We start from the raw sequence: 20,858 nt of genomic DNA on the forward strand, positions 1-20,858 counted from the left end.
ATGAGTACCTCATGCTGGATCTAATAAAATGAAAGGGGGTGTCTGGATGGCTGAGTTCTGAGTATCTAGAGGTCTGCAAACGCAGACAGGATGTACCCTCTCCTGGGAACATTGTAGAGAGGACTCAGGTGACTTGATCTAAAATTTATGATTCTGTGATCTAGTGGAATGCCTGAGGGCAAGTGATGGGAATAAATAGAGCTGGAGCCTCCCACTGGGACCAACTCAGGAATGGGCCCCAGACTGTTGCACCTGCTTCTGCTGGGCACATTTACAGTGGTCTTCATGGACCACGATGAAGGTAAAGCCTGGTGAGGGAGGCAGGGATGGGTGGCGAGAGCCTATGTGGGGAGAAAAGGGAGGTGGTTTCTAACCTTGACTTTTTGGGCTGCTGTACAATGGCTCAAGGAGAATTTTTCTTCTTCTTTTCACAGAGGACTATGGCCCAGATTCGAAATGTATGGCGCAGTTGGTTTGCAGTTTTTGGATAAATAATGCCACAATGAGAGGGGATACTCCTGATTTTTTCAACATTGTCTCTCTACTCTTTCTGAAATACTCCACTCTCCTCACTCATTGATCTAGTGTCTTTTTTCTTCCCCAGCCTTGCATGAAGTGGGGAGGAGGCTTGAATCCCTGGGGTCATAGCTGTCACCACTCAAGGGAGTGAGGACCCCAGGCAGGAGCTGGGAAGGTTGTCAGCTTCCTTCTTGTGAGGTCTACACCTCACTGGTATAAATGTTGATAGCGGAGTAGGCTTCTGAAGGCTAATTCCTTTTCCTAGTGCCCTGCTTTCAGTCTTTCCTCTGTTTCTTTAGGGATTCGATTTTGCCATGAATGTGATTTCTTTGATGGATTCAAATGCCGTAGTAAAATGAAACGCTGCTGGAAGTTTAATTTGTTCCTGCCGTACAACAGGAGTTGTACCACAGAGCACTATTACTATTCGAATCGAATTACAGGTAAGCTGGGGTTAAAGGGAGACACAAAACATCATCAGTGGTGCCCGCCTTCCCTGGAGTCCAGGACCATGGGAGATACTGGGGAAAGGGGGATTTCCATACACCAACTGGGGATAGAGTTGATGTGGAAGGCAGATGTCTCTTGCCTGATCCTGTCCAGAGAAGCCTAGATGAGATGCAGGCACAGCTTTGGGGCTCATTCCTATCCACAGAAAACCAATGAGGTTCTGGAGAGACGTTATTACCAAGAAGATGGTGTGAATAAGCAAGGTGATCACATCTTCTTTTTTTCTCTCTTTAGGGAGATACCTGTTTCATCTTACAAAACTGTCTTGTAAAATTTGTCAAGAGGGAGTGACCCAAGTATACCATGACTTACTGAAAGAAACACATTGCTGCAATGATAGATCCATGTGTAATACTGGAAAGGATAATTTAGAAAGGTCGGTGCCGTATGGAGAAGATGCAGATTACACTATGCATGATGACATCCAACAAGAAAACTTACAGGGTAGAAGAACTTAAACTATCTCTGCCAGTAATCTTTGCTCTTCCCTTACACAATGGCAACATCATTGTATATTATTTCAAAATCCAGACCCTACTCTCCAATCTGTTCTAATAGATCTACCCATGGGAGCTCCATATTTCCTGTGTCAGTGCTTCCATTAAGAGGAAAATGGGAACCCCCAATCTCTGCCTTCTTCTTGGGTTCCCCTGTCTTTACCACTTGATACTGCTTGGCGATCTGTAACTGTCCTCAAGTTCTGATGCTAAAACTGGGGGGAAATCTCTGGCAAAGGGAACAGAGTATTTTTCTGTTATAGCTTCTGAGTAAAGATCAAAAGAAAGTAGACTGGATAGAAATAGGAAAAAGAAATCACAAGATATTATAGAAGAAAAATTGGGGAGGAATATAGAAGAGGCATTTACTGGAGGGCAGGAAGGGCTTCTATTAAACAAAGGCTTGAGAAAGTAAATGTGAAGTGAGGAATTCAAACTTCCACAAAAAGAATAGTCGGTGAACTAGACAAGAGAGTCTTTGTGTATGCCACCATTTGGGGAAACTGTACCAGCCACAGTTACATCTAACACATAGCCCTAAGCTACCATGTTTCCAATGATCTTCTCTTGCTTTCAAGGCCAAAGCCAAGTCCATCAGGGTAGGTACTTGGCCTCATTGTTGGCCAACTACTCTGTCTCCTGGCATGTGAGGAATACTGTACCACCCAGTCCCGAAAAATATTTAAATTTTACCTTCCACCCAATGAACTCATTGGTAAAAAGCTGAGTATTTATTGGCACAACCCTGCAACAGATTGTGTCAAGGAGAGATAAAAGTTTCAGACTTCATTCTAGTGTTCTAACCAAAATAATAAGCTCTGAAATGACAAAAATGAATCCCTAAATTATTGTTCACTCACTTTAGGTTAAACTTTTCTTTTGTCCCATTTGCCTTCCTATGTGTTAGAATCTACAGAAACTATTATATTTATTTTTTAGCTGAATAATTATGTATACAAATATAATATTATCCCAGGTTTAGTAATTCCCCTCTGGATCCAGGTTTATAAATGCTTATTGTTTTCTACCACATTGTATTTGCATAGACATAATAACACATTTTAAAATACAAATTAATTTTGAAATATTTGCAATATATGTATACTGGGACTTGTCTCAAATTGTGTCACATTAGCAGGCGTATTACACTTTAGCATCTTGAGAAGTAGAAAATATGGTCGACACATCCATTCAGGGCTGGTTAATTCGTTGATATGGATAGATGGAGATGCTGGCAGTAGTTTCCAACAATGAAGGGATTCACGGGGGAATTACTGTGATGTATGGTTAGTGCCTAGAATAGTCCCAAACCAGTCAAAATTGGAAACTTCACATTAGAGAGGGGAAACAATAGAGATGGTGGAGAAGGCAACCAGTAGTAGGAAGACTATACAGGCAGCTAGAGACTCAGTAGCACAATGAGTGAAGTGAAGCGAAGCTTCATAAAACACTGTGGCAAAGCCCCCAGCGCTTCATCATACCCAGACTGGCCCTCCAGGTCCAATCTTTCAGAGCCCATCCTATTACGTTTCCCATCTTGGATTTCCAGGAGATTCTGACTCCCCTATTGCCCTATTTACAATGCCCCATCACGTCCTAATTTCCTTGCCCAAGTGGAGTACATCTCTGTTCTTTGCATTTGGTGGTGGTGGTTGTGGGGGGGAGGGGAGATAGGACATGGAAGAAGCCATGAGGAAAGACAGACTCTGAACATGGACCCTAGTTCCAGATTACAGTCCAGAACACTCTTTCTGGCCAAAGATTCCTTGGATTCCTTACTCGGAGACAGACTGAGACAGGAAAAATTGATCAAAGGAAGACAACCAATTGTATGGAACTAGAAATCTGGAGGACTATTCATCATAGGAAAACAGGGTTTCTTTCATAGAGATGTGTGTATAAACCTAGAAACCCAATAGAAATGTGCTCATGATTGACAAGCTCTCAGAAAACCACACCACAGAACTTCTGTTCTGCTCACAAATTTTGCACCAGTCATGATTGGACTGAAATACCAGGAGGCCAGCCCCGGAACGTCATACAGAGATACGATATACTCTACATGGACATATTATAGGATCCGGGGCTCACTGTTTGATCTCATGTTTAGCACATGATGGAGCTCTAAGATGGATGGAGCTCTAAGAAGACTTGAATATTTGAAAATGTGCCCTGTAAGTATTCAACACAGACGTACGGATGGCCTGATTTATTCTGGAGGTGCTGCTCACAGCGACAAAAAAAAATTGGAAACATAAACATTATTGTTCCCTTTCGGCACTTTGGGTAGTTATAGCTCTGTCACAGACTGATACTGGCCCTCAGGCAGAGGAAGTAGCCTCTGGAAGAACACATGTTCTTTTCCCATGACTGGGAAAAGGCTGTGAGTCTGGAGGTTGAGAGCACCTGCCTCAAACTTCGTGGGCTGATTTTAAATCTTTGCTTAGGACCATCAAGGTAGGACTGTGGTCTTTCAGTTGGGACAAGTGGGAGACAGCAGTGCGGTTTATGAACCTCTACAAATCCTGTCATCAGTAAGGCAGAATAGCTAGGACAGCAAAAGCAAAGTTCCATCTGCTAGCAAGATCTGCTCGGGTGGCCTCAGCCCTCAAAGATCTCAGACATGTAGAAAATACACCACTGTAATTCCTCCCACAAACACAGCGTTCCATTCCAAGGAAGAAAGGAACAGTCATTAGAAGCGAAATTAAGCCGGGAATCCAGGCGAAGGTTTTAAGACAAAGTTTGAATGTTGATGAGAGAGGAGATAGCAGGTAGCAACACTTGGAAATCACTATAGAGGTTGCTCTGGAGAGATGAAAAATTTTAAGTACTTCCCTTTTACTGCTTTCAAGAGATGGAGCTAGGAAACAACCCCCCGCACTCTGTCCTGCCAGCCCCAACATAGGGATCTTCCTGGAAAAACACATGTGTGTATGACATTTAAACATGTATGGCATAAAAGAACTGCACATAAACCCCTAATAATGTTACGAGACAAATGCACTGAACACCATACTTACAGAAAACAGAAGGGTGCCGGAAAAAGATGGCTGCAAAATTGATAGAAACTCAATGTGAGATTTCAAAGTGAACTAAAAGAAATAAGGGAAGTGATAGAAACTATGAAAAAGCAGCATAGAAAACACTTCTTAAAGATTTATTTATTTGAGAGAGAGAGAGAGGGAGAGTTCTCACGTGTGCACACACACGAGTGGAGGAAGAGGAAGAGGGAGAAGCTCTCCAGCGCACTCCCCGCTGAGATCATGACCTGAGCTGGAACCAAGAGTCCCACACTTAACTGACTGAGCCACCCAAGTGCCCCAGAAAAAGATTTTCTTTTTTTTAATGTTCAGCTTCTTTCTTTAAGATTTCAGTCTAAAAGCCATTTTAGGTGGCTTTTTAGATGGACTGAGCAAGATAGACCACACATGATGGAGGCTACTGGCTAGAGGCGCAACATGGGCTGTTGGAAGCCCAAATGGGTGAGGACGACATCCGCGTGCTGTGGTGCAGGTTGTCAGAGTTTGCTCTGGCGAGGAGAGTGTCCCTGCAGAGTGGTGTGGTGGTAGATGGGGGCGAACATGGGCGGTTGGTGACTGAGTGGACTGAGCAAGTTTCACTTGGTCTAGTGTTGGTCATTGGAGTCCAAGCTGCGTGAGGAAGGCAACTTGTGTGGCGGACAGCTGTGGCAGGCTGGTAAGGAATGCTGAGATGTAAGTGGGGTACATGGTGACCCAAAAAAGGATATGGCCCCTGAAAGTTGCCAGAAGGGGATCTGCATGTGGGGGTGACACTGGAGTATCTGTGGGGGAGGGGGGATGCTGGAGTCCAAGGCGGGTGGTAGCAATGGGAGTTCAGTCTTGTACAGAGGGGAATAACAAAACAAGAAATGTATTGAGGATAATAAGAGCCCAGTTTCTCAGTATTGTAGAAAGGATTTATAGATACGGGAAGAGAAAAAAGAAAAACTAGCATAAATTCTAGATGGAAGTGCTCATGTCTGGGGAAGAGGGCCGTTCATGCATGCACACACTTGCATGTGTACATCCACACGTGTGTTCTTCAATTTCCGCCGTGGCGAAGCCCTGAGGGCAGTGACACTCCAGCGGCCACGTGCATACCTAGCACCATGATTTTGGTATCTCAATAACGTTCCCACTGAGAAGAAGCAGGGCTTCCTAGAGAGAAATTATAAAATGAGCCTGGCTCTCTGCTCAGCGGGGAGCTTGCTTCCCCCTCTCTTTCTGCCTGCCTCTCTGCCTACTTGTGATCTCTCTCTGTCCAATAAAAGTAAATAAAATATTTTTTAAAAATTTAAAAAAAATAAAATGAGCCTGAACATTTGGCTGAGGCAAATAGAAGGAAATGTTCCAAGAAGGATGAAGAATATTGAAAGGAGACAGGAGCGAGCTTGAAGCGACTCTTCCTGATCGAATCTAAACATTAAAATGTGTGTGACAGTAACAAATTATAATCAGTTCAACAAAAATAGGAAAATGAGCTTATATTTCATAATCAAATAAAGAGGGCTCGTCCTACCAGTTTGGCAGAAATCAGTCTCCATCTGTGAGCATGCTCCTTCCCACTCCTATTTTTCCCAGGGCGCTAGAACCATACAGGGTAGAAAGCCTGAGTGTGCGTGAAGTCCGGGGGGGTGGGCGGGGTGCAATCTGCTCATGGCACGGCTCTGTACAGAGGTTACTGTTGAGAAATCCAGTGACCAGACTCACATGGCTTGCTCAGATCCCACCAATTCCAGCCTCTTCCATGCCACGCTAGACACATGGGAATATCTGTTTGGCTGCTTCTGGTCTCATCTCCTTGGCGGTATCCTGCAGCTCTTCCATATCTAGGAGTTGATGCCTTCCTGTGAGGTTGCCAGGCAAGCAGGGTGCAAGTTACTACCTCCAGACCCCTCTAGATGCCCTCTCCTCTTCTCCGACCCCCCAACCTCAAAGACCGTCTCCTTCCTGGCAGAAAAGCTTGTTTTCTTCTGGATTCCTGATGCAAACTCCTTTCTACACTCTACCCTTCTCCTCACTCTGGGAATAGCATTCATGAACAAAATTCAAGAAGACCCAACCTATCTCTTTTCATTTTGCTACTTCCCTCACTGAGAGGCCAGGGTCATGGGCTTTAGCGGGAGTATTGTAAGAAGGATAATACTAAAAGAGAGAAACACAAGGAAGAAAGAAAAGGAAAGAAAGAGAAAGAAAAGGAAAAAAAGAAAAAAGAAAAGGGAAGAAAAGAACCTACTGTAGAAGGAAGGCGAAAAGCCAGGAAAAGAATTGACCTATTCTCAATCTTATCCTTTTTTTTTTTTTTTTTTTTTTTTTTTGGAGAGAAAGCGTGAGCACGTGATGGGGGCTGGGCAGAGGGAAAGGGAGAGAGAAAATCTTAAGCAGGCTCCACGCTCAACCCAGGGCCCAAGGCTGGGTTTGATCTCAACACACTGAGATCTTGACTGGAACTAAAAATCGTGAGTCAGACGCTTACATCTCTTGTCTTCTTATTCTGAAGCAGCTTTGGTACACAGTGAAAGCTCTAGGTTTTGTAAGAACCTGCTGGAGACACTGGTCTTGCTCTCAAAGTGTTTCGTTTCCCCCTACTCCATCACCACAACCACCAGGGACCAAGATGGAAAATCTAGAAAAGAAGAGCACTTTTTCTTACACAGACAAAAGGCAGAACCATGAGCTTGCGATCCGAAACAGTGGCTTTCCAGGAAATCCTCATGAAGAGGCTTAGACAATAATGTCATCCAGAGGTTGGAGCCCCCAGAGGAAACGCAACCTCTACAGGTTTTCATTGCATAAGTCAGAGACCCTGCAGCACCTGAACGTCACCAAGTAGACACTCCATTTTATTTTGTCCACATTAGCACAGTTTTCCAGGCAGCCCATGAAGGTTAACCACAGAGTCCCATCTTCTGCGGGAGGAAAGAGAAACAGGTTAGCAAAAAGGTTTCTGCAAAGAAACTTCTTTGCAGACCGTACCAGCAGACAAGAACAGCCTTGTGGGTAGCTCAAGTCTCTGTTATCCAAACAGGCAGAACTGCAAGATGTTTCCAGGTGAAGACTTCCCAGAAGGAAAGCAGTGGCAGAAGAATTTGCAAAAGTTCTTGGGAGTGGGGAGGTGATGACAGCAGTGACGGAGGGATTTCCAAAGCTGGATGTCTCAGTGGAGAATCTTAACACCGGTTTAAGTCAGAGTTATAAATGCCAAGGTTTTGCTTAGCACGAAATGTAGGAAAACCGAGAGGACCATTTAGCTCGCGTCTGTTGCTGACACTGGTCCTTTTATCTTCACAGTTTAAAACCACCCCATGGAGGTCCAGGCAGGGACAGTTGAGGAGCTGCCCTCCCCTCTCCAACAAGCGCCTGGTCCCCACTGGCCATATTGTGCCTCCCCTCTCCTCCCTACCCAGTCTCCCTGCTTTCTGCAAGCTTCTCAGATTACTGGTTCCATAGCTACAGATCCCCACCCCTCAGGGACCTCCTCCATCTATTTTCCATTATGGCTTGTGATGGGGTAGAGAGATCAAGCATCCCAGGGCTGGGGCTGCCTGGGGCAAAGTAAGGTCCCTGCTTTGTTCCATGGCACCTATGTCCCGTTCAGCTTCTCGCACACACCCCCATCCCCCAACTTACTCTTGAAAATTCTCCCAGTCACGCAGCCCTCGTCTTCTGTAGCAGTACACACTCCTCTGCCTCTGGAACACCTTTCTCCTGGAAACTGCAGGTGGCACATCCTACACTGAACGAGGTCTGTCATTGGACCGAGAAACCAGGAACAGAAGTGAGAAGCGATCTCCTGCAGCCACGAGAAAGCCCACCTCCCCGTTCCGATCTGAAGTCGGCTTGGAGTCCAGAAGGCTTTCACAGAGACCCAGGAATTACAGGCATTTGCCTCTATTAAGAGAGGCCATACCAGGAGCGGGACTGGAGTTTACACTCTTGGGAGTCTGGCTGGGGGAAAAATGGGAGGGGAAAGAAAGGGGGCGGGGCAAGGAAAAGAACGAACTCAAGATGGAGATAATCACGTCCTCTTCATACTCACTGGAATAATGGGAATCCTTGATAAGTATTTCCTGGACTGTACTGGCAAGGAGAAACAAAAGCGATCTGCAATTTCGTCCCAGATTTAGCCCCGTACAGGGCCCCTGAAATGCTTGTAATACATGGGGTCCGACAATGCTTTTCACCTGGGGCCACTCTAGGCTCTTTCTGTCCTTCCAAAGCCTTGGCACCTGCCTCCTGGCATCTCTGCACATCTTCCTTCATTTCCCTTCACCTTCTTGGGGCTAGAGCACAGGCCACAGGAGAAAGATAAACACACCCATTCCCCCCTTGTTCCCTTCTTTGTAATTGACCTGTGCAGCTTGCTTCGCTACCTGTGCCTGGAAGCTGACAAAGGGGAAAAGTGTCTGAAATTCACAAAGTTGCCACTGGGTAGGTCTAACCAACTGGTACCCGGAAGGTCAATATCCACTCCTGCCTCTCTCTTTGACTTGCCCTGGAGTACACTCACCCCATCCCCTTGTCACCTGCAGCTTCTATTGTTTTGTCAAACCCGTCCTGCTGTTAAAGGGCTGCTGAGTGCTGAAACTCAGAGGTCTATCTCTGGATTCCTTTCAACACCCAGGGCCCGCTGTGCCTGGCTCATCTCCTCTCTCCTCCCTCCTCCCATCTCCCCCCTCCCACCCCATGATCTGTTTCTACTCACTTGTGTGCTCCTTGTCACGCAGTGACCCAGACAGCACTGTTGGGGGAAAGGATACGTGCTCTGCAGACCTCATTTTACAAACCCCGCCTCAGAGCTTCCATGAAAATCTTCCCAATTCTTTTACAATCCCCCTAAGGGGGAAATGAAGCCTCTGGTGAAGGTCCCAGGGATGTGATGCATTGGAGGTGAACGGCATGGTATTAGAATGATCATGTGGTTCCCTTCAGAACCCCTCCCTCCGTCATGGGAGCTCTAACCTGTTTCCTACCCTGGACATACCACACCAACCGCCAACCCCAGAGACTCACTTCTAATGCAGCCGAACAGGATCGAGAGTCCCAAAAGCAGGGGCTTGTCCATTTTGAAAAGAGAAAGGAGTGGGTTAGGGCAGGAAGCTGCCAGGTGCCTATTTATACCTCTGCTAGGCTGGGCTTCCCCGAGAGGGCTTATGGGTGGGGACACTGCAGAAGGTGCTGGAAAGGCATACTCCACCCCTAGGGAAACCAGTGACTTTGCATATTTTCTTTTTGGAGAACTAGGGAGAAAAGGGACCTGAAATTCCCTGGACCTGATTTATTCCAGTCTGACCACCCAAGATGGTTGATGCCATGTTCTGTGGGGTTTTTTTCTTTTTTTCATGATACCACACTGTGGGAAAATATGAGGGTAAGTCAGAGCTAGGTGGGTACGATTCAGAGTCACCCATGCCAAGGTGCTCTTTAAAGCTGAAAAGAGTCTATGAGCGCAAATCATAGCAATGCAGAAAGGGCATTGAGCATAGACCCTTAAAAAGGCATAGATATGAGGAGTGGAGAAGAGAGGTGGGAGGTTAGACTCTGGGATGCTGACAGAGGATTCCCAGTTTCACACTCAGTCACCCGGGAACAAAGCAGACCCTGGCCATAAGAGCTGAGGAAGAATCTGCTTCCCATCCTGGAGTTTCCCAGGGATTGAGAGAGATTTTGTTAGGAAACAGAGGTCTGAGATTCCTCCTGGAGCCAGGGAAGCTGGTCCTTCCCACTTGGTGTCAGGCCAGGTGCTGGGGGGCGGGGGTTACCCCAACTCTGAGAAGGACTAGGTATTCGGTCAGAGAGGTGGCTGGAGGTACAAAGTCCCATGGAGGGGATTGAGCTGGTGGATTCTAGGAACAGCCACACCTAGTATCTCGTTCTAAGTTTTCTGGTAGTTTCCTCCAGTTATTCTTATACCTGTAACAGGTGGGAGCCTCGTCTCTGCTGTCATCGCAAGGAACTGAGGGAAATGTCTGTGCCCGTACTTAGGGCAAAACAATAGAGGGAGAGAAACAGCAACCAGAAGGAAGCAGACTGCAATGGGGCACAATTTAGGGCTACAGAAGCAAAGTGGGGTCGTGTTCTAAGCCAGATGTTGGCTGAAGACATAGGGGACAGTAAGAGTGACGTGTGTGTGGAGGAGATTTTCCCCATAACATATTGGAGGTTATTAGTGTATTAGTGTAACCAGTTAACTGCTTCCCCTGGACACCTGGAACCCTGAGGAAGCTTTGAAATAAGACCATTAAGTTTTTATGTGTTCCTTACACACACACACACACACACACACACACACACACACACACACGACATCACTGATTCTTGTGTTCTGCATATTTACAAACAGATCTTTCCCTTTCCCTCCTCCCATTGCCCTGGAATTCAGCATCTTCTCTTGCGTCTTTACATTCCTTTCTCTGACCTTTTGAGCTCTCCCTTCTTTACCTACTAGGAATTCCATATTTCATTGTTTGGCTAATGGCAGCCCACAAGAAAGGAGGAAATGCTTTCTTCCTCCGCCTCATCAGAACCCGTCTCTTCTCCTGATGACACACCTGTGTTCTGCCACTTCTCCTCAAGCAGAATTTTCCTCTCCCAGCCTTCGTGATCCACCTGGACTCCTAGCTTACAGCCGAACCCTATTTTATTGACTTATTTATCTCTGAAAGTCTCCTCAAAATCATCCTTCCAAGCATGAATAGCCCATGATACCTGATTTTCTTACTGGGTCCCCTCTTTCCTTTTCTCAGCGCCCCTAGTTCTTTTCTGATCCTCTTAAAGCAGCCCACATAATTCATGTTATGACATATATTTCAGACCTGTGACTTAACAGTACCCAGGAATGAATCCCTTTTGCCGATTGCCCTAAGGTTTATGTAAATCTGTCACAATCCCTTGCTCATGACGCTCTCCCTTCTAACCACCACAGACTTCTGGGGGCCCACCTGTTAGTCCAGAAGAGTAGCCCAACCACTCAACTCTGAGAGTGATGAGGTAGGTGTCTTCTGGTTAGAAGCTGTTTTGATTATGGACTAGCATTTTTGGTTTGCCTCTCCAATGTTTTCATGTAAGTCAGAAAAAACAAAATGATGTTTTTTGAATGGAAACTCACCTTCCAATTCTAAGGCATCATTATTTTTAATTTTTTAAGATTAAGGTTTTAAGATTTGTTTATATATAGAGAGAGAAAGCGAGCATGTGCGTGCATGAGGAGGGGAGGGGCAGAGGGAGAGAGAGAATCCCCAAGCAGACCCGCCACCACTGAGTGCAGAGCCTGACACGGGGTTCCACCCCAGGACCCTGAGATCACAATCTAGGCAGAAATCAAGAGTCTGACGCTTAACCCACTGAGCCACCCAGGTCCCCCAAGTTACCACTATTTTTAAAGGAAATGGATCTACTCTACAGCGAATACAACCACAATATCGAGAAAATCACTGGTAATTAAGATATTTTCACATAATGACTTTTTAAATTTTATTTTACTTTTTTAAAGATTTCACTTATTTATTTGAGAGAGAAAGAGAGTGAGAGGGGAGAAGGTAAGAGGGAGAAACAGACTCCTCGTGGAACTAGGAGCCCAGGGAGCCTAGGACTCGATCCTGGGACTCCAGGATGATGACCTGAGCCTAAGGCAGTTGCTTAACCAACTGAGCCACCCAGGCACTCAATATAATGGCCTTTTTGAAGAGGTTAATGGGACCACAGGTGAATATCGCCAAGATCTGAGGAATGAGACCTCCACAGAGGCAGATCCCACACAGAGGCATCTCAACAAAATGAAGAATTTCAATTACTGTTCTGGTATAACACCAATGGCTTCAGGGTCCTTGGCTCTTCCCAGCACCCACAGGACTTGTTCCAGTTATCTAGCAGGGACAGGACAGTTTCTTCTAAATCAGCGTTTGGGAAAATGGTACTATCAGAACAGCCTGTCTCTTTTCCTTCAGGCCAGTGACCAGCACAGCCTTGGGTAACTGAGATGAGATGAAATCAGAGACGTTCTACTCTATGGAGAGATGTGAAAACAGGAAGAGACACTATGAGCAGGTCCAAGAAAGAACATAAAAGGAGTGTATCTGGGGAGACTTTACGTGTGTATTTTTTTCTATCACGAGACTCATGATCCCCAAGGATTTCCTGGGACTCTCAGAATTGTTCAATATGTCCACAGTTCCCTAGATGGTTCCCTCCTATGATGGAGAAGAGAGTGTGGACATTGAGGTGACTAAAAAGCAAGGCTAGGACCCAAGGGAGCAGACATAACCACTCATCCACCCATTTTTTTCTCTTATGATTTACAGCTTTAAAACAAAACAAAACAAAACAAACAAAACAAAACACCTCCTCTACTTCCAATACGCTGTTTCAACAAACCTATCTTTCACCGGGAGAACTCACTCAAAGGGTGACCTCAGCTAAGGAGAAATTAGGGAATCCTCTTGTGTGCTTTCCATGGGAAAGTCACCAGAACACAGAGGCCATGCTTAGAGACCTTTTTGCAAAACCTCAGGCACTCCCATGGTGACACAAAGCTCTCTGTATTGCTTTGTTTGCGACATACTATTTAAATGAATCCTTAAGATTACAAAAATAATCTCTCTGGGTTCAGAGACTGTTCCTGACTGGCTGGCCAAAAGAGATTTCCCCCTTATTTCCTGTATGTGTGTGTGTGTGAGAGAGAGAGAACGAGTGAGAGAGAGTGTGTATGTGTGTAGAGCCTATATTTTATACTGATGAAAAATAATACACATACCAAAAACTGTCAAAAACATAAGTGCATATCTTAAATCATTGACCATGAGCCAGGTTATGAAATCGAATATTGCCAAAACCACAGAAAATTCCCCACACCAAGGGCTCCTTCCTAACTACATTCTCCTTTTTCCTCATCTAGTGGGAAACAACCTTTCTCTTATGGAACTTAACCATTGTTTGGTTTTATAGTTTTATCACACTATATATTTTTTTAAGATTTTATTGATTTATTTGAGAGGGAGAGCATGAGCAGGGGGACAGAGGGAGAGGAAGAAGCAATCTCCCCACTGAGCAGGGAGCCCAACGCAGGGTTCCATCCCAGGACCCTGGGATCATGACTTGAGCTAAAGGCAGACACTTAACCGACTGAGCCACCCAGGCGCCCACCACACTATATAGACACTATATAGACAGTGATAAAATGCTAAAAGTAAGAAGAAGACAATAAACATAATAGCTGCAAACAAGTGTTTGACTGGCAGCTGAATTCTCAATCAGAACGACAGAAACAAGAAATTGCTGGGATGAATCTTTAATACAGTGGAAGTAGAGCACTGCCAGGACAGAATTCCATATCCAGAGGAAAACGTTCTTCAGGAATAAAGTGAAATAAGGACATTGTTAGGCAACAGTAATGCCATCAACAAATCTGCACTTAGAGGGGCGCCTGGGTGGCTCAGTCAGTTAAGCATCTGCCTTCAGCTCTGGTCACGACCTCAGGGTCCTGGGATCGAGCCCCACATCAGGCTTCCTGCTCAGCGGGGAGTCTGCTTCTCCCTCTCCCTCTGCCTCTCCCCCCAGTCATGCTCTCTCTCTTTCTTCTCTCAAATAAATAAATCTTAAAAGGAAAGAATCTCAAGAAATTACCAAACATAGTAGAGAGTCTGTGTATTTTTCATCCATCTTTCCCAATGAAACATTGTAAATAATCATAATTCATTCTACAAACCAGGGAATAGATATGGTACAATACTATTAATCGAACTATGTCCCTCATTCATTCATACAAAAGAATTCTTGCCTTTTGGCTAAAATCGAGTGTAAACTATGTACCTTATTCAAATTCCATGTTTTTACATGTATGCATTTTTTTTGGTGTATACTATTTTTTTTAAGATTTTATTTATTTGACAGAGAAAGAGAGAAAAGTAGGCAGAGAGGCAGGCAGAGAGAGAGGAGGAAGCAGGCTCCCCGCTGAACAGAGAACCAATGTGGGGCTTGATCCCAAGACCCTGAGATCATGACCTGAGCCAAAGGCAGAGACTTAACCCACTGAGCTACCCAGGTGCCCCTTTTTGGTATATACTATTATGAAAATGTGTCACAGGTATAGATTTGTGAAATAATCACCAAATTGGGGTATATAACAGTTCCATCCCATCCCTTATACTCAGACACTCTAACACCAGAGCCTGATAACCACTGACCTCTTCCCCATCACCATAATGTTATCATTCAGAAGCTGTTCCAAAAATGGGATCATACAGTATGTAATCCTTTAAGACTGGATTTTTCCAGTCAGCATAATACACTTGAGAGCTGTCCAGTTGCTGTGTGTATGAAGTTCTTTTTTTATTGCAGAATAGTAATCCATTGTATGAATGTACCATGGCTTCTTTATCCACTCGTCCATTGAAGAAAATCTGGGTTTTTTCCCCCCAGTTTAATCCAGACTAATACAAGTAAAGCTGCTATGAATAGTCTTTTTCAGGTTCTTGTGTGAGCATACATATTTTTTCTTCCTCTAGGATAAAAGACATTATACTGAGTTTAAAAATCTAGACCCAAAGTGTTTAGATGCTTTAGCAGTCAACAATTAGTGACATTTCTAGAGACAGAGAGCAGATCAGTGGCTCAACGGGTAGGAGGTAGGATAGTGGTGTTGACTGTGAAGGGGCATGAGGATGTTTTCTGGGGGTGATGGAAATGTCCTATAGGGTCCTATTAGGGTTGTGGTTATAGTGGGCACATATGTCAACACTCACTGAAATCCACACTTTGAATGAGTTCATTTCAACATGCACAATCTATACCTTAGTAAAATGGATTCAAAAAGTGTTTTGTGCATGAGTCTCATTATAATTCTTCCTTGTGTTGTTCATATATGATTTCTTCAGGGCCCTGATGCTGCCCCCAGGGGCTAAAGTCCCACTAACAAGAAATCCCAAGCCCCAGGGAAGGATAAATCTTTTTCCACATTTTGATCTAAAAGCTCATAGAAGGTTTTCAGTTTGAGGACAAGGAATGAGGTCACATGGGTCCAAATTTCTGTCCTGTAGAAGCTTTGATTAGCATCCTCAAGGTGAGGATTCACGCTTTGATTCACCATCCTCAAGGTGAAGGGATTAAAATCAGACAGTAATGACAGTAACAGCCATGGGGAATCAGAATGGCCTTGAGTACTGAAGTGCTTTGATAATGTCTCTATTACCAGAATTAGACCGACAAAGGGTAGCATGTCCTGCTTTTCCAACCACTGGCACTACAAATCCATTCTGTATCTTCCTGCTTGCACTGAGCCTACAGATCAGAGGGATGTGAAGGCTTAGGTTCTTCTCACATCTTTCCTCTTCTGGAAGTTTCTGTGGTTTTCTAGACCCCCCCCCCCCATCATGAGGGAGGGTGCTTTGAAGCTCATTCCCCAAAGTTACTCTCTCCCCAGACTTTCCTCCCTGGCTTTTGGCATGTCTGCTGTTTGCCTTAACCCTAATGTCTCCCGCCAGATAGTAACCAGAGCTTGTCCCTTTACCTTTCAACGTATTCAAGGAAAACCCTGCACTTAGCTGCTTATCTGCCCTGGGAGACTTACAAGTCAGGTGAAATAAAAACAACTGTAGAAAGGTCAAGACAAACACAAGTCTTGGACAACAAGGTCACTTTGCTTCCTCTGGAACCAGGATACCCACATCAGAGAATGAAGTCTGCCGGGGCAAATGCTAAGTTTCAAATGCCACAAAACTCTCCGTGTTTAAACCATCTTATTGTGACTCATCATTCTCCGTTTCTATAACCATTAAACAAGGTTGATTCTGACCATTTTTGTTCTTTTCAGGGTTTCTGTGAAGGGAGTGTCCGTCGGAACTCCCCCCACCCCACCCCCGCAGCGGTTTCCACGATGTTGCTTCCAGGTCTCTTCAAAAGGTCATCATTTAAAAACAATTTAATAGTTTATGTGTACTAATTTAGTCCTTGCGATTCTTCCTGAGAGATACTATTTTTTTTTTTCCTGGAGCAAAGACTGAAGATAGAGAGGCTGAGGGACACACACAGGGTCACACGACCCGCGAGTGGAGAATCCAGGTCGTCTGCCTCCTGATCGTGACGCCATCGAGGCCAACTGTGGAGAGACGGTGGCAGGTTTCATAGATAATAAGAAAGTGGGAAGATTTTCAAAACTCTCGCACTGTTCCTGTGTTTGAAGTGTTTGGCAGGAAAATCCCCAAACTGAAAAGTGTAGGAAGGGAGGGGACGCCTCGGAGCCTAGCTCATGGGCCGGCATAAGTGGAGAAAATCTCGGTAGGATGCAGAGGGTGGTGGCAGTCTGGAGAGGAAAGACAGACAGCTGAGTCCCTGGGTCATTGCGGGGAAGCCTGAGGGGTCCTGGGAAGCTCCGAGGGAGGAGGGGTGATCTCTGCCGTTGTCCCTCTGCAGATGACCCCACCCAGTTGACACCCTAGGCTCGCACGGTGGAGAACCTTCCTCGTCCCGGGCAGGAGCTCCTTTCTCTCTTGCACGTGCTTTCCCCACTTCCTCCCTAAGAAAGTGTCTATCCAACTTCAGGTCTTGGTGGGACCGGTCCCCTTCTAAGACGCCGCCTCTGACTGCAGTGTCTCCCCACCGCATAGCTGAGAGCCATGACGCGAACACAGCCCTCGCGTGGACTCGTCCTCCTCTCCCATCCCCCACGACCCCAGTGACAGCGTCTTCTCTGTCGGTCTCCGTGCTCTCCCGACTCCCATTCCCTTCTCCGTTCCCACCTGGCCTTCCTGTCGCTCACTGGGGCCCATTCTTTCCTCCTGGGGAAGCATGTACTGACTTCAGCCCCCTGGAATGGAGTCTGACGAGCACTGGATTGGAGAAGAAGGCTCTGCCTCTGCTCATTTGAGGAAAGGAAGGCTGTGATTCCGGAGCTGGGATGCGGAAGCTGTGTGGAGGAATGAACGAAGACGATCTGAGAGCCGGGAGGAGAGGCTGTCCTAAACACTTCATCCTGAGGGGAAGTGCCGAGGAAGGAGCGCCATGACAAATCTGTGGAAGGGCGCACTGTATGAAGTCAAGAAGAGGAATCCTGAGAGCAGTGCCACCCCGGGTTAGTGCCGGGACGGCGAGGGGAGGTGGTCAGGGCCGGAAGGGGTGGGGGAGAGGTGGTCAGGGCCGGAAGTGCGGGCAGGGGGAGATGGTCAGGGCCGGAAGGGGTGGAGGGGAGGTGGTCAGGGCCGGAAGTGCAGGCAGGGGGGGGTGGGCAGGGCCGGAAGGGGGGGGGAGTTGGTCAGGGCCGGAAGTGCGGGGGGAGGTCCCATTGAATCCCGGCTCTCAAAGAGGGTGATAAAGCTGGGGGGTGGGAGTGGTGTTCCCATAGCTCCAGACCGGGGTGGTGGGGAGGTGGGTTGTGGACACATGTCATGTCCTCCTGACAAGCGCAGGATCGGTGTTCCAGGAAGAGCCTGGGACCCAGCCCTTGGGGTTAGAGGAACAGAACGTCTTCTCCTCGGGGTCCTGAGCTGAGATGGTTTCTGATCACTGAAGTCTAGATGGGCAGCAGCTGAGAGATGAAGAGCTTAATCAGATGAGAAAAGGGAACAAGGAGCACTGAACTCTTGGCGCCCTTCAGAGTTGGGGGGTGGGGGGAGGGAGGAGTAAGAGGTACATTTAGAAGACACCTTCTACTCCAGGAAGAAAAGAAAAAACAGCCCTTATCATTTCAAAGACTTAGACATAAGCCCAAATGTTGCAGGTCCAAGACCAGAAAGAGCAGGTCTTCGAAATCTCCTGCGGATGTATGCTCACACACAGTATAAGGAAGGGAGATCCTTGTCATACCTCCACACCCCACTCCTGGGCCCTGAAACATTCCTCCCCCAAAAGAAGTCTGGGATGCATGTCCAAAGGTGGTCCGCGAGGGACTCTCTGCTCAGATACCCCAGGGTACCCGCGTCTCCATAGTTTGAAAATGGTTGCAAAAGCCAAAAAGTCTAACCCTGGATACCCAGGTATAATGGGGCATGTTTTGAATCATAATTTCTTGTTTTGTTTTTTTTTTTAATTATCAAGTCATTTTTCTGGTGTTTGCTCCTTGCCAGCGGCTTTCCAGCGTGTCTTCCGTCCCACCTCCTGCCACTCAGCGTCCCAACTTGGCTTTATGGTGTGTTAGGTTGGAGACCGTCTCCTCCGCACGCCCCTGATCCCGATGGCCGCTCGTGCAGGCTGCCCCTTGGAGGGCCCTTCGCAGGCACCCATCCACGGACACTCCCCCAGGACGAGTCTTTGTGAGCAGCTCAGGCAGACTCCCAGCTCCAGGTGGAAGCCAGATGGCAAAGCCTGCTTATCGGGCACATCCTCTCTACCAGGGGCCGCCCAGCCACTGTCCCAAGCCCCCAGAGCAGCACCGCTGCCGGAAGTAACAGTAATAATGATAATCATAGCTAGTGGCTTGAGATTCATGGTTTGTTTGTTTTTAAGATTTTATTTATTTATTTCACGGAGAGAAAGAGATAGAAGCAGGGGGAGCAGCCGAGGGAGGAGGAGCAGTCTTCCCATGTGCTGCTCAATCCCCAGATCCTGGGACCATGACCTGAGCCCAAGGCAGACACTTAATTGACTGAGCCACCCAGGCGCCCCTTGAGTTTCAGGTTTTTATTTTTTTTCTTTTCAGCACCAAAAACCCGAGGTTCTGGACATGATAGGGCTTCCTCCATCCTTGGTCTTCTTGCCCTATTAATTATCTCCTCCAGCGACTGCTTCTCATGGCTCTAATACCCTCTGTATGTTGATGACCCACAGATCTTTACCTCCCTCCCTGAACCCTCCTCTGCCTTGCCTTTATCTCCATCAAATTCAATATGTCCAAAGTCAGACCACTGATGTTATATCTCATCTCACACCAGCATCACACCCTCCACACAGTCCACTCCTGACCTCCCCCATCCCCCACTCTTCTCTCTCCATCTTTCCCAGTACCTTGTATTTCCCGAATATTCCTTCCTCCCCTTCCTCCACTCCCCACCTCCCCCTCCCAACATGAATATGGCTCCCTAATCGCCCACCTCTGTAAATCTATCCTGTCCTTTGTTCGAAAGGTGATTAAGATTCAAGGGAGCTGCCACTGGGGGAAAAAAAATACTTTCGAGGCACTGAAAACCCTTTTAGCATTGGGAATATTTCCTCCATCTAGCCTCATTGTTCTCTACTAGATTGTTTGCACCTCTGGGGACTTAACTTATGTTCACTTGCATTCTCCAGAGTGCCTAGGATGGGGCTGGGCCAAGGGTAGGAGCTCGCAAAACCCAAGTGAATTGACTGTTGCCCACGAGCAGATATTTTTTGTAATGCCCACGCAGAGGAGAGCTCATGTCAACTCTCTCCCAGCTCAGGTCAGAAGACGTGGGTTTAGTTTAACAGTTCAGTAGACATATTTTGGGTCGCACCTCTGGCCCGGAGCGGGCAATGAAAATTAACTGAAACCCTGAGGCAATGGCTCAAGAAAACATTCCCTACATCCCAATCCCTCCGTCCTGGTCCACTGGGAGCCACGGTGCAACATTGAGGTACGGGACAGCCTGAGCCTGGGGCTGAGGAAGAAGCCGGTCAAGGTGGGTGTAGATATGTCTGCCCATGACCCGCCATCCCATCAACCTGCCGCTCAAGTTCACAGCGACTACCCTGAGGCGAAACAAGCTCAGGAAGATGAAGAGAATATCCCAGAAAGGGAAAGGGAAGCCAGCCAAGAGAGTAAGATGCCAGTGGGTCGCAGCAGAGATCTTGAGCCCCACACCCAGGCTAAATGAAATAATTAAACCCCAGTAAAATAGAAACAAAATGGGGCTCCTGGCTTAGTCAGCTAAGCAGCTGCTTTCAGTTCAGGTCATGATACCAGGGTCCTGGGATCGAGTCCCTCATCAGGCTCCCTGCTTAGTGAGGAGCCTGCTCCTCCCTTCTCTCCCTCTGCCTCTTCCCCCGCTAGTGCGGGCAATCTCTCTCTCTCTCTCTCTCTCTCTCTCTCTCATGCTCTGTCTCAATTAAATAACTAAAATCTTAAAAAAAAAAATAGAGGCAGCAGCTCTTCCTGCCCATGGGTGCTGACCCATGCTTTAATAAACCACCATTTTGCACCAAGAATGTCTCAAGAATTCTTTCTTGGTCATCGGCTCCGAATCTCACTGCACTGAACCTCACGTACATTCTAGAGCTTCATCATTTGGCGCCCGAACGTGGGGCTGTGAGTCTTTACAATTGGACTCTGAGCTTCGGTGCAGAATTGGTCATTGAAATCCACAAACTTCTGAGTGCCCAAGTACAGAGGCACCACCTGTGTTCCAGGTTCTAAGAACCTAAACCA

General features: G+C 46.6%; 2 protein-coding genes across 2 annotated transcripts; one reads left to right on the forward strand and one right to left on the reverse strand.

Moving 5' to 3' along the window:
* Positions 1-231: 231 nt before the first annotated feature.
* LOC132019690 (prostate and testis expressed protein 13-like) lies at positions 232-1,487 on the forward strand. Its single transcript, XM_059403198.1, has 3 exons — positions 232-301; positions 819-962; positions 1,264-1,487. Exons 1-3 carry the CDS (start codon positions 232-234, stop codon positions 1,485-1,487), a joined length of 438 nt encoding a protein of 145 aa, XP_059259181.1.
* Positions 1,488-7,324: 5,837 nt separating this feature from the next.
* PATE1 (prostate and testis expressed 1) lies at positions 7,325-8,303 on the reverse strand. Its single transcript, XM_059392150.1, has 2 exons — positions 8,180-8,303; positions 7,325-7,458 (listed from the first exon to the last, which is right to left on the reverse strand). Exons 1-2 carry the CDS (start codon positions 8,301-8,303, stop codon positions 7,325-7,327), a joined length of 258 nt encoding a protein of 85 aa, XP_059248133.1.
* Positions 8,304-20,858: the final 12,555 nt, after the last annotated feature.

The sequence above is a fragment of the Mustela nigripes genome, chromosome 1, assembly GCF_022355385.1.
Source record: "Mustela nigripes isolate SB6536 chromosome 1, MUSNIG.SB6536, whole genome shotgun sequence".
Classification (NCBI taxonomy): domain Eukaryota; kingdom Metazoa; phylum Chordata; class Mammalia; order Carnivora; family Mustelidae; genus Mustela; species Mustela nigripes.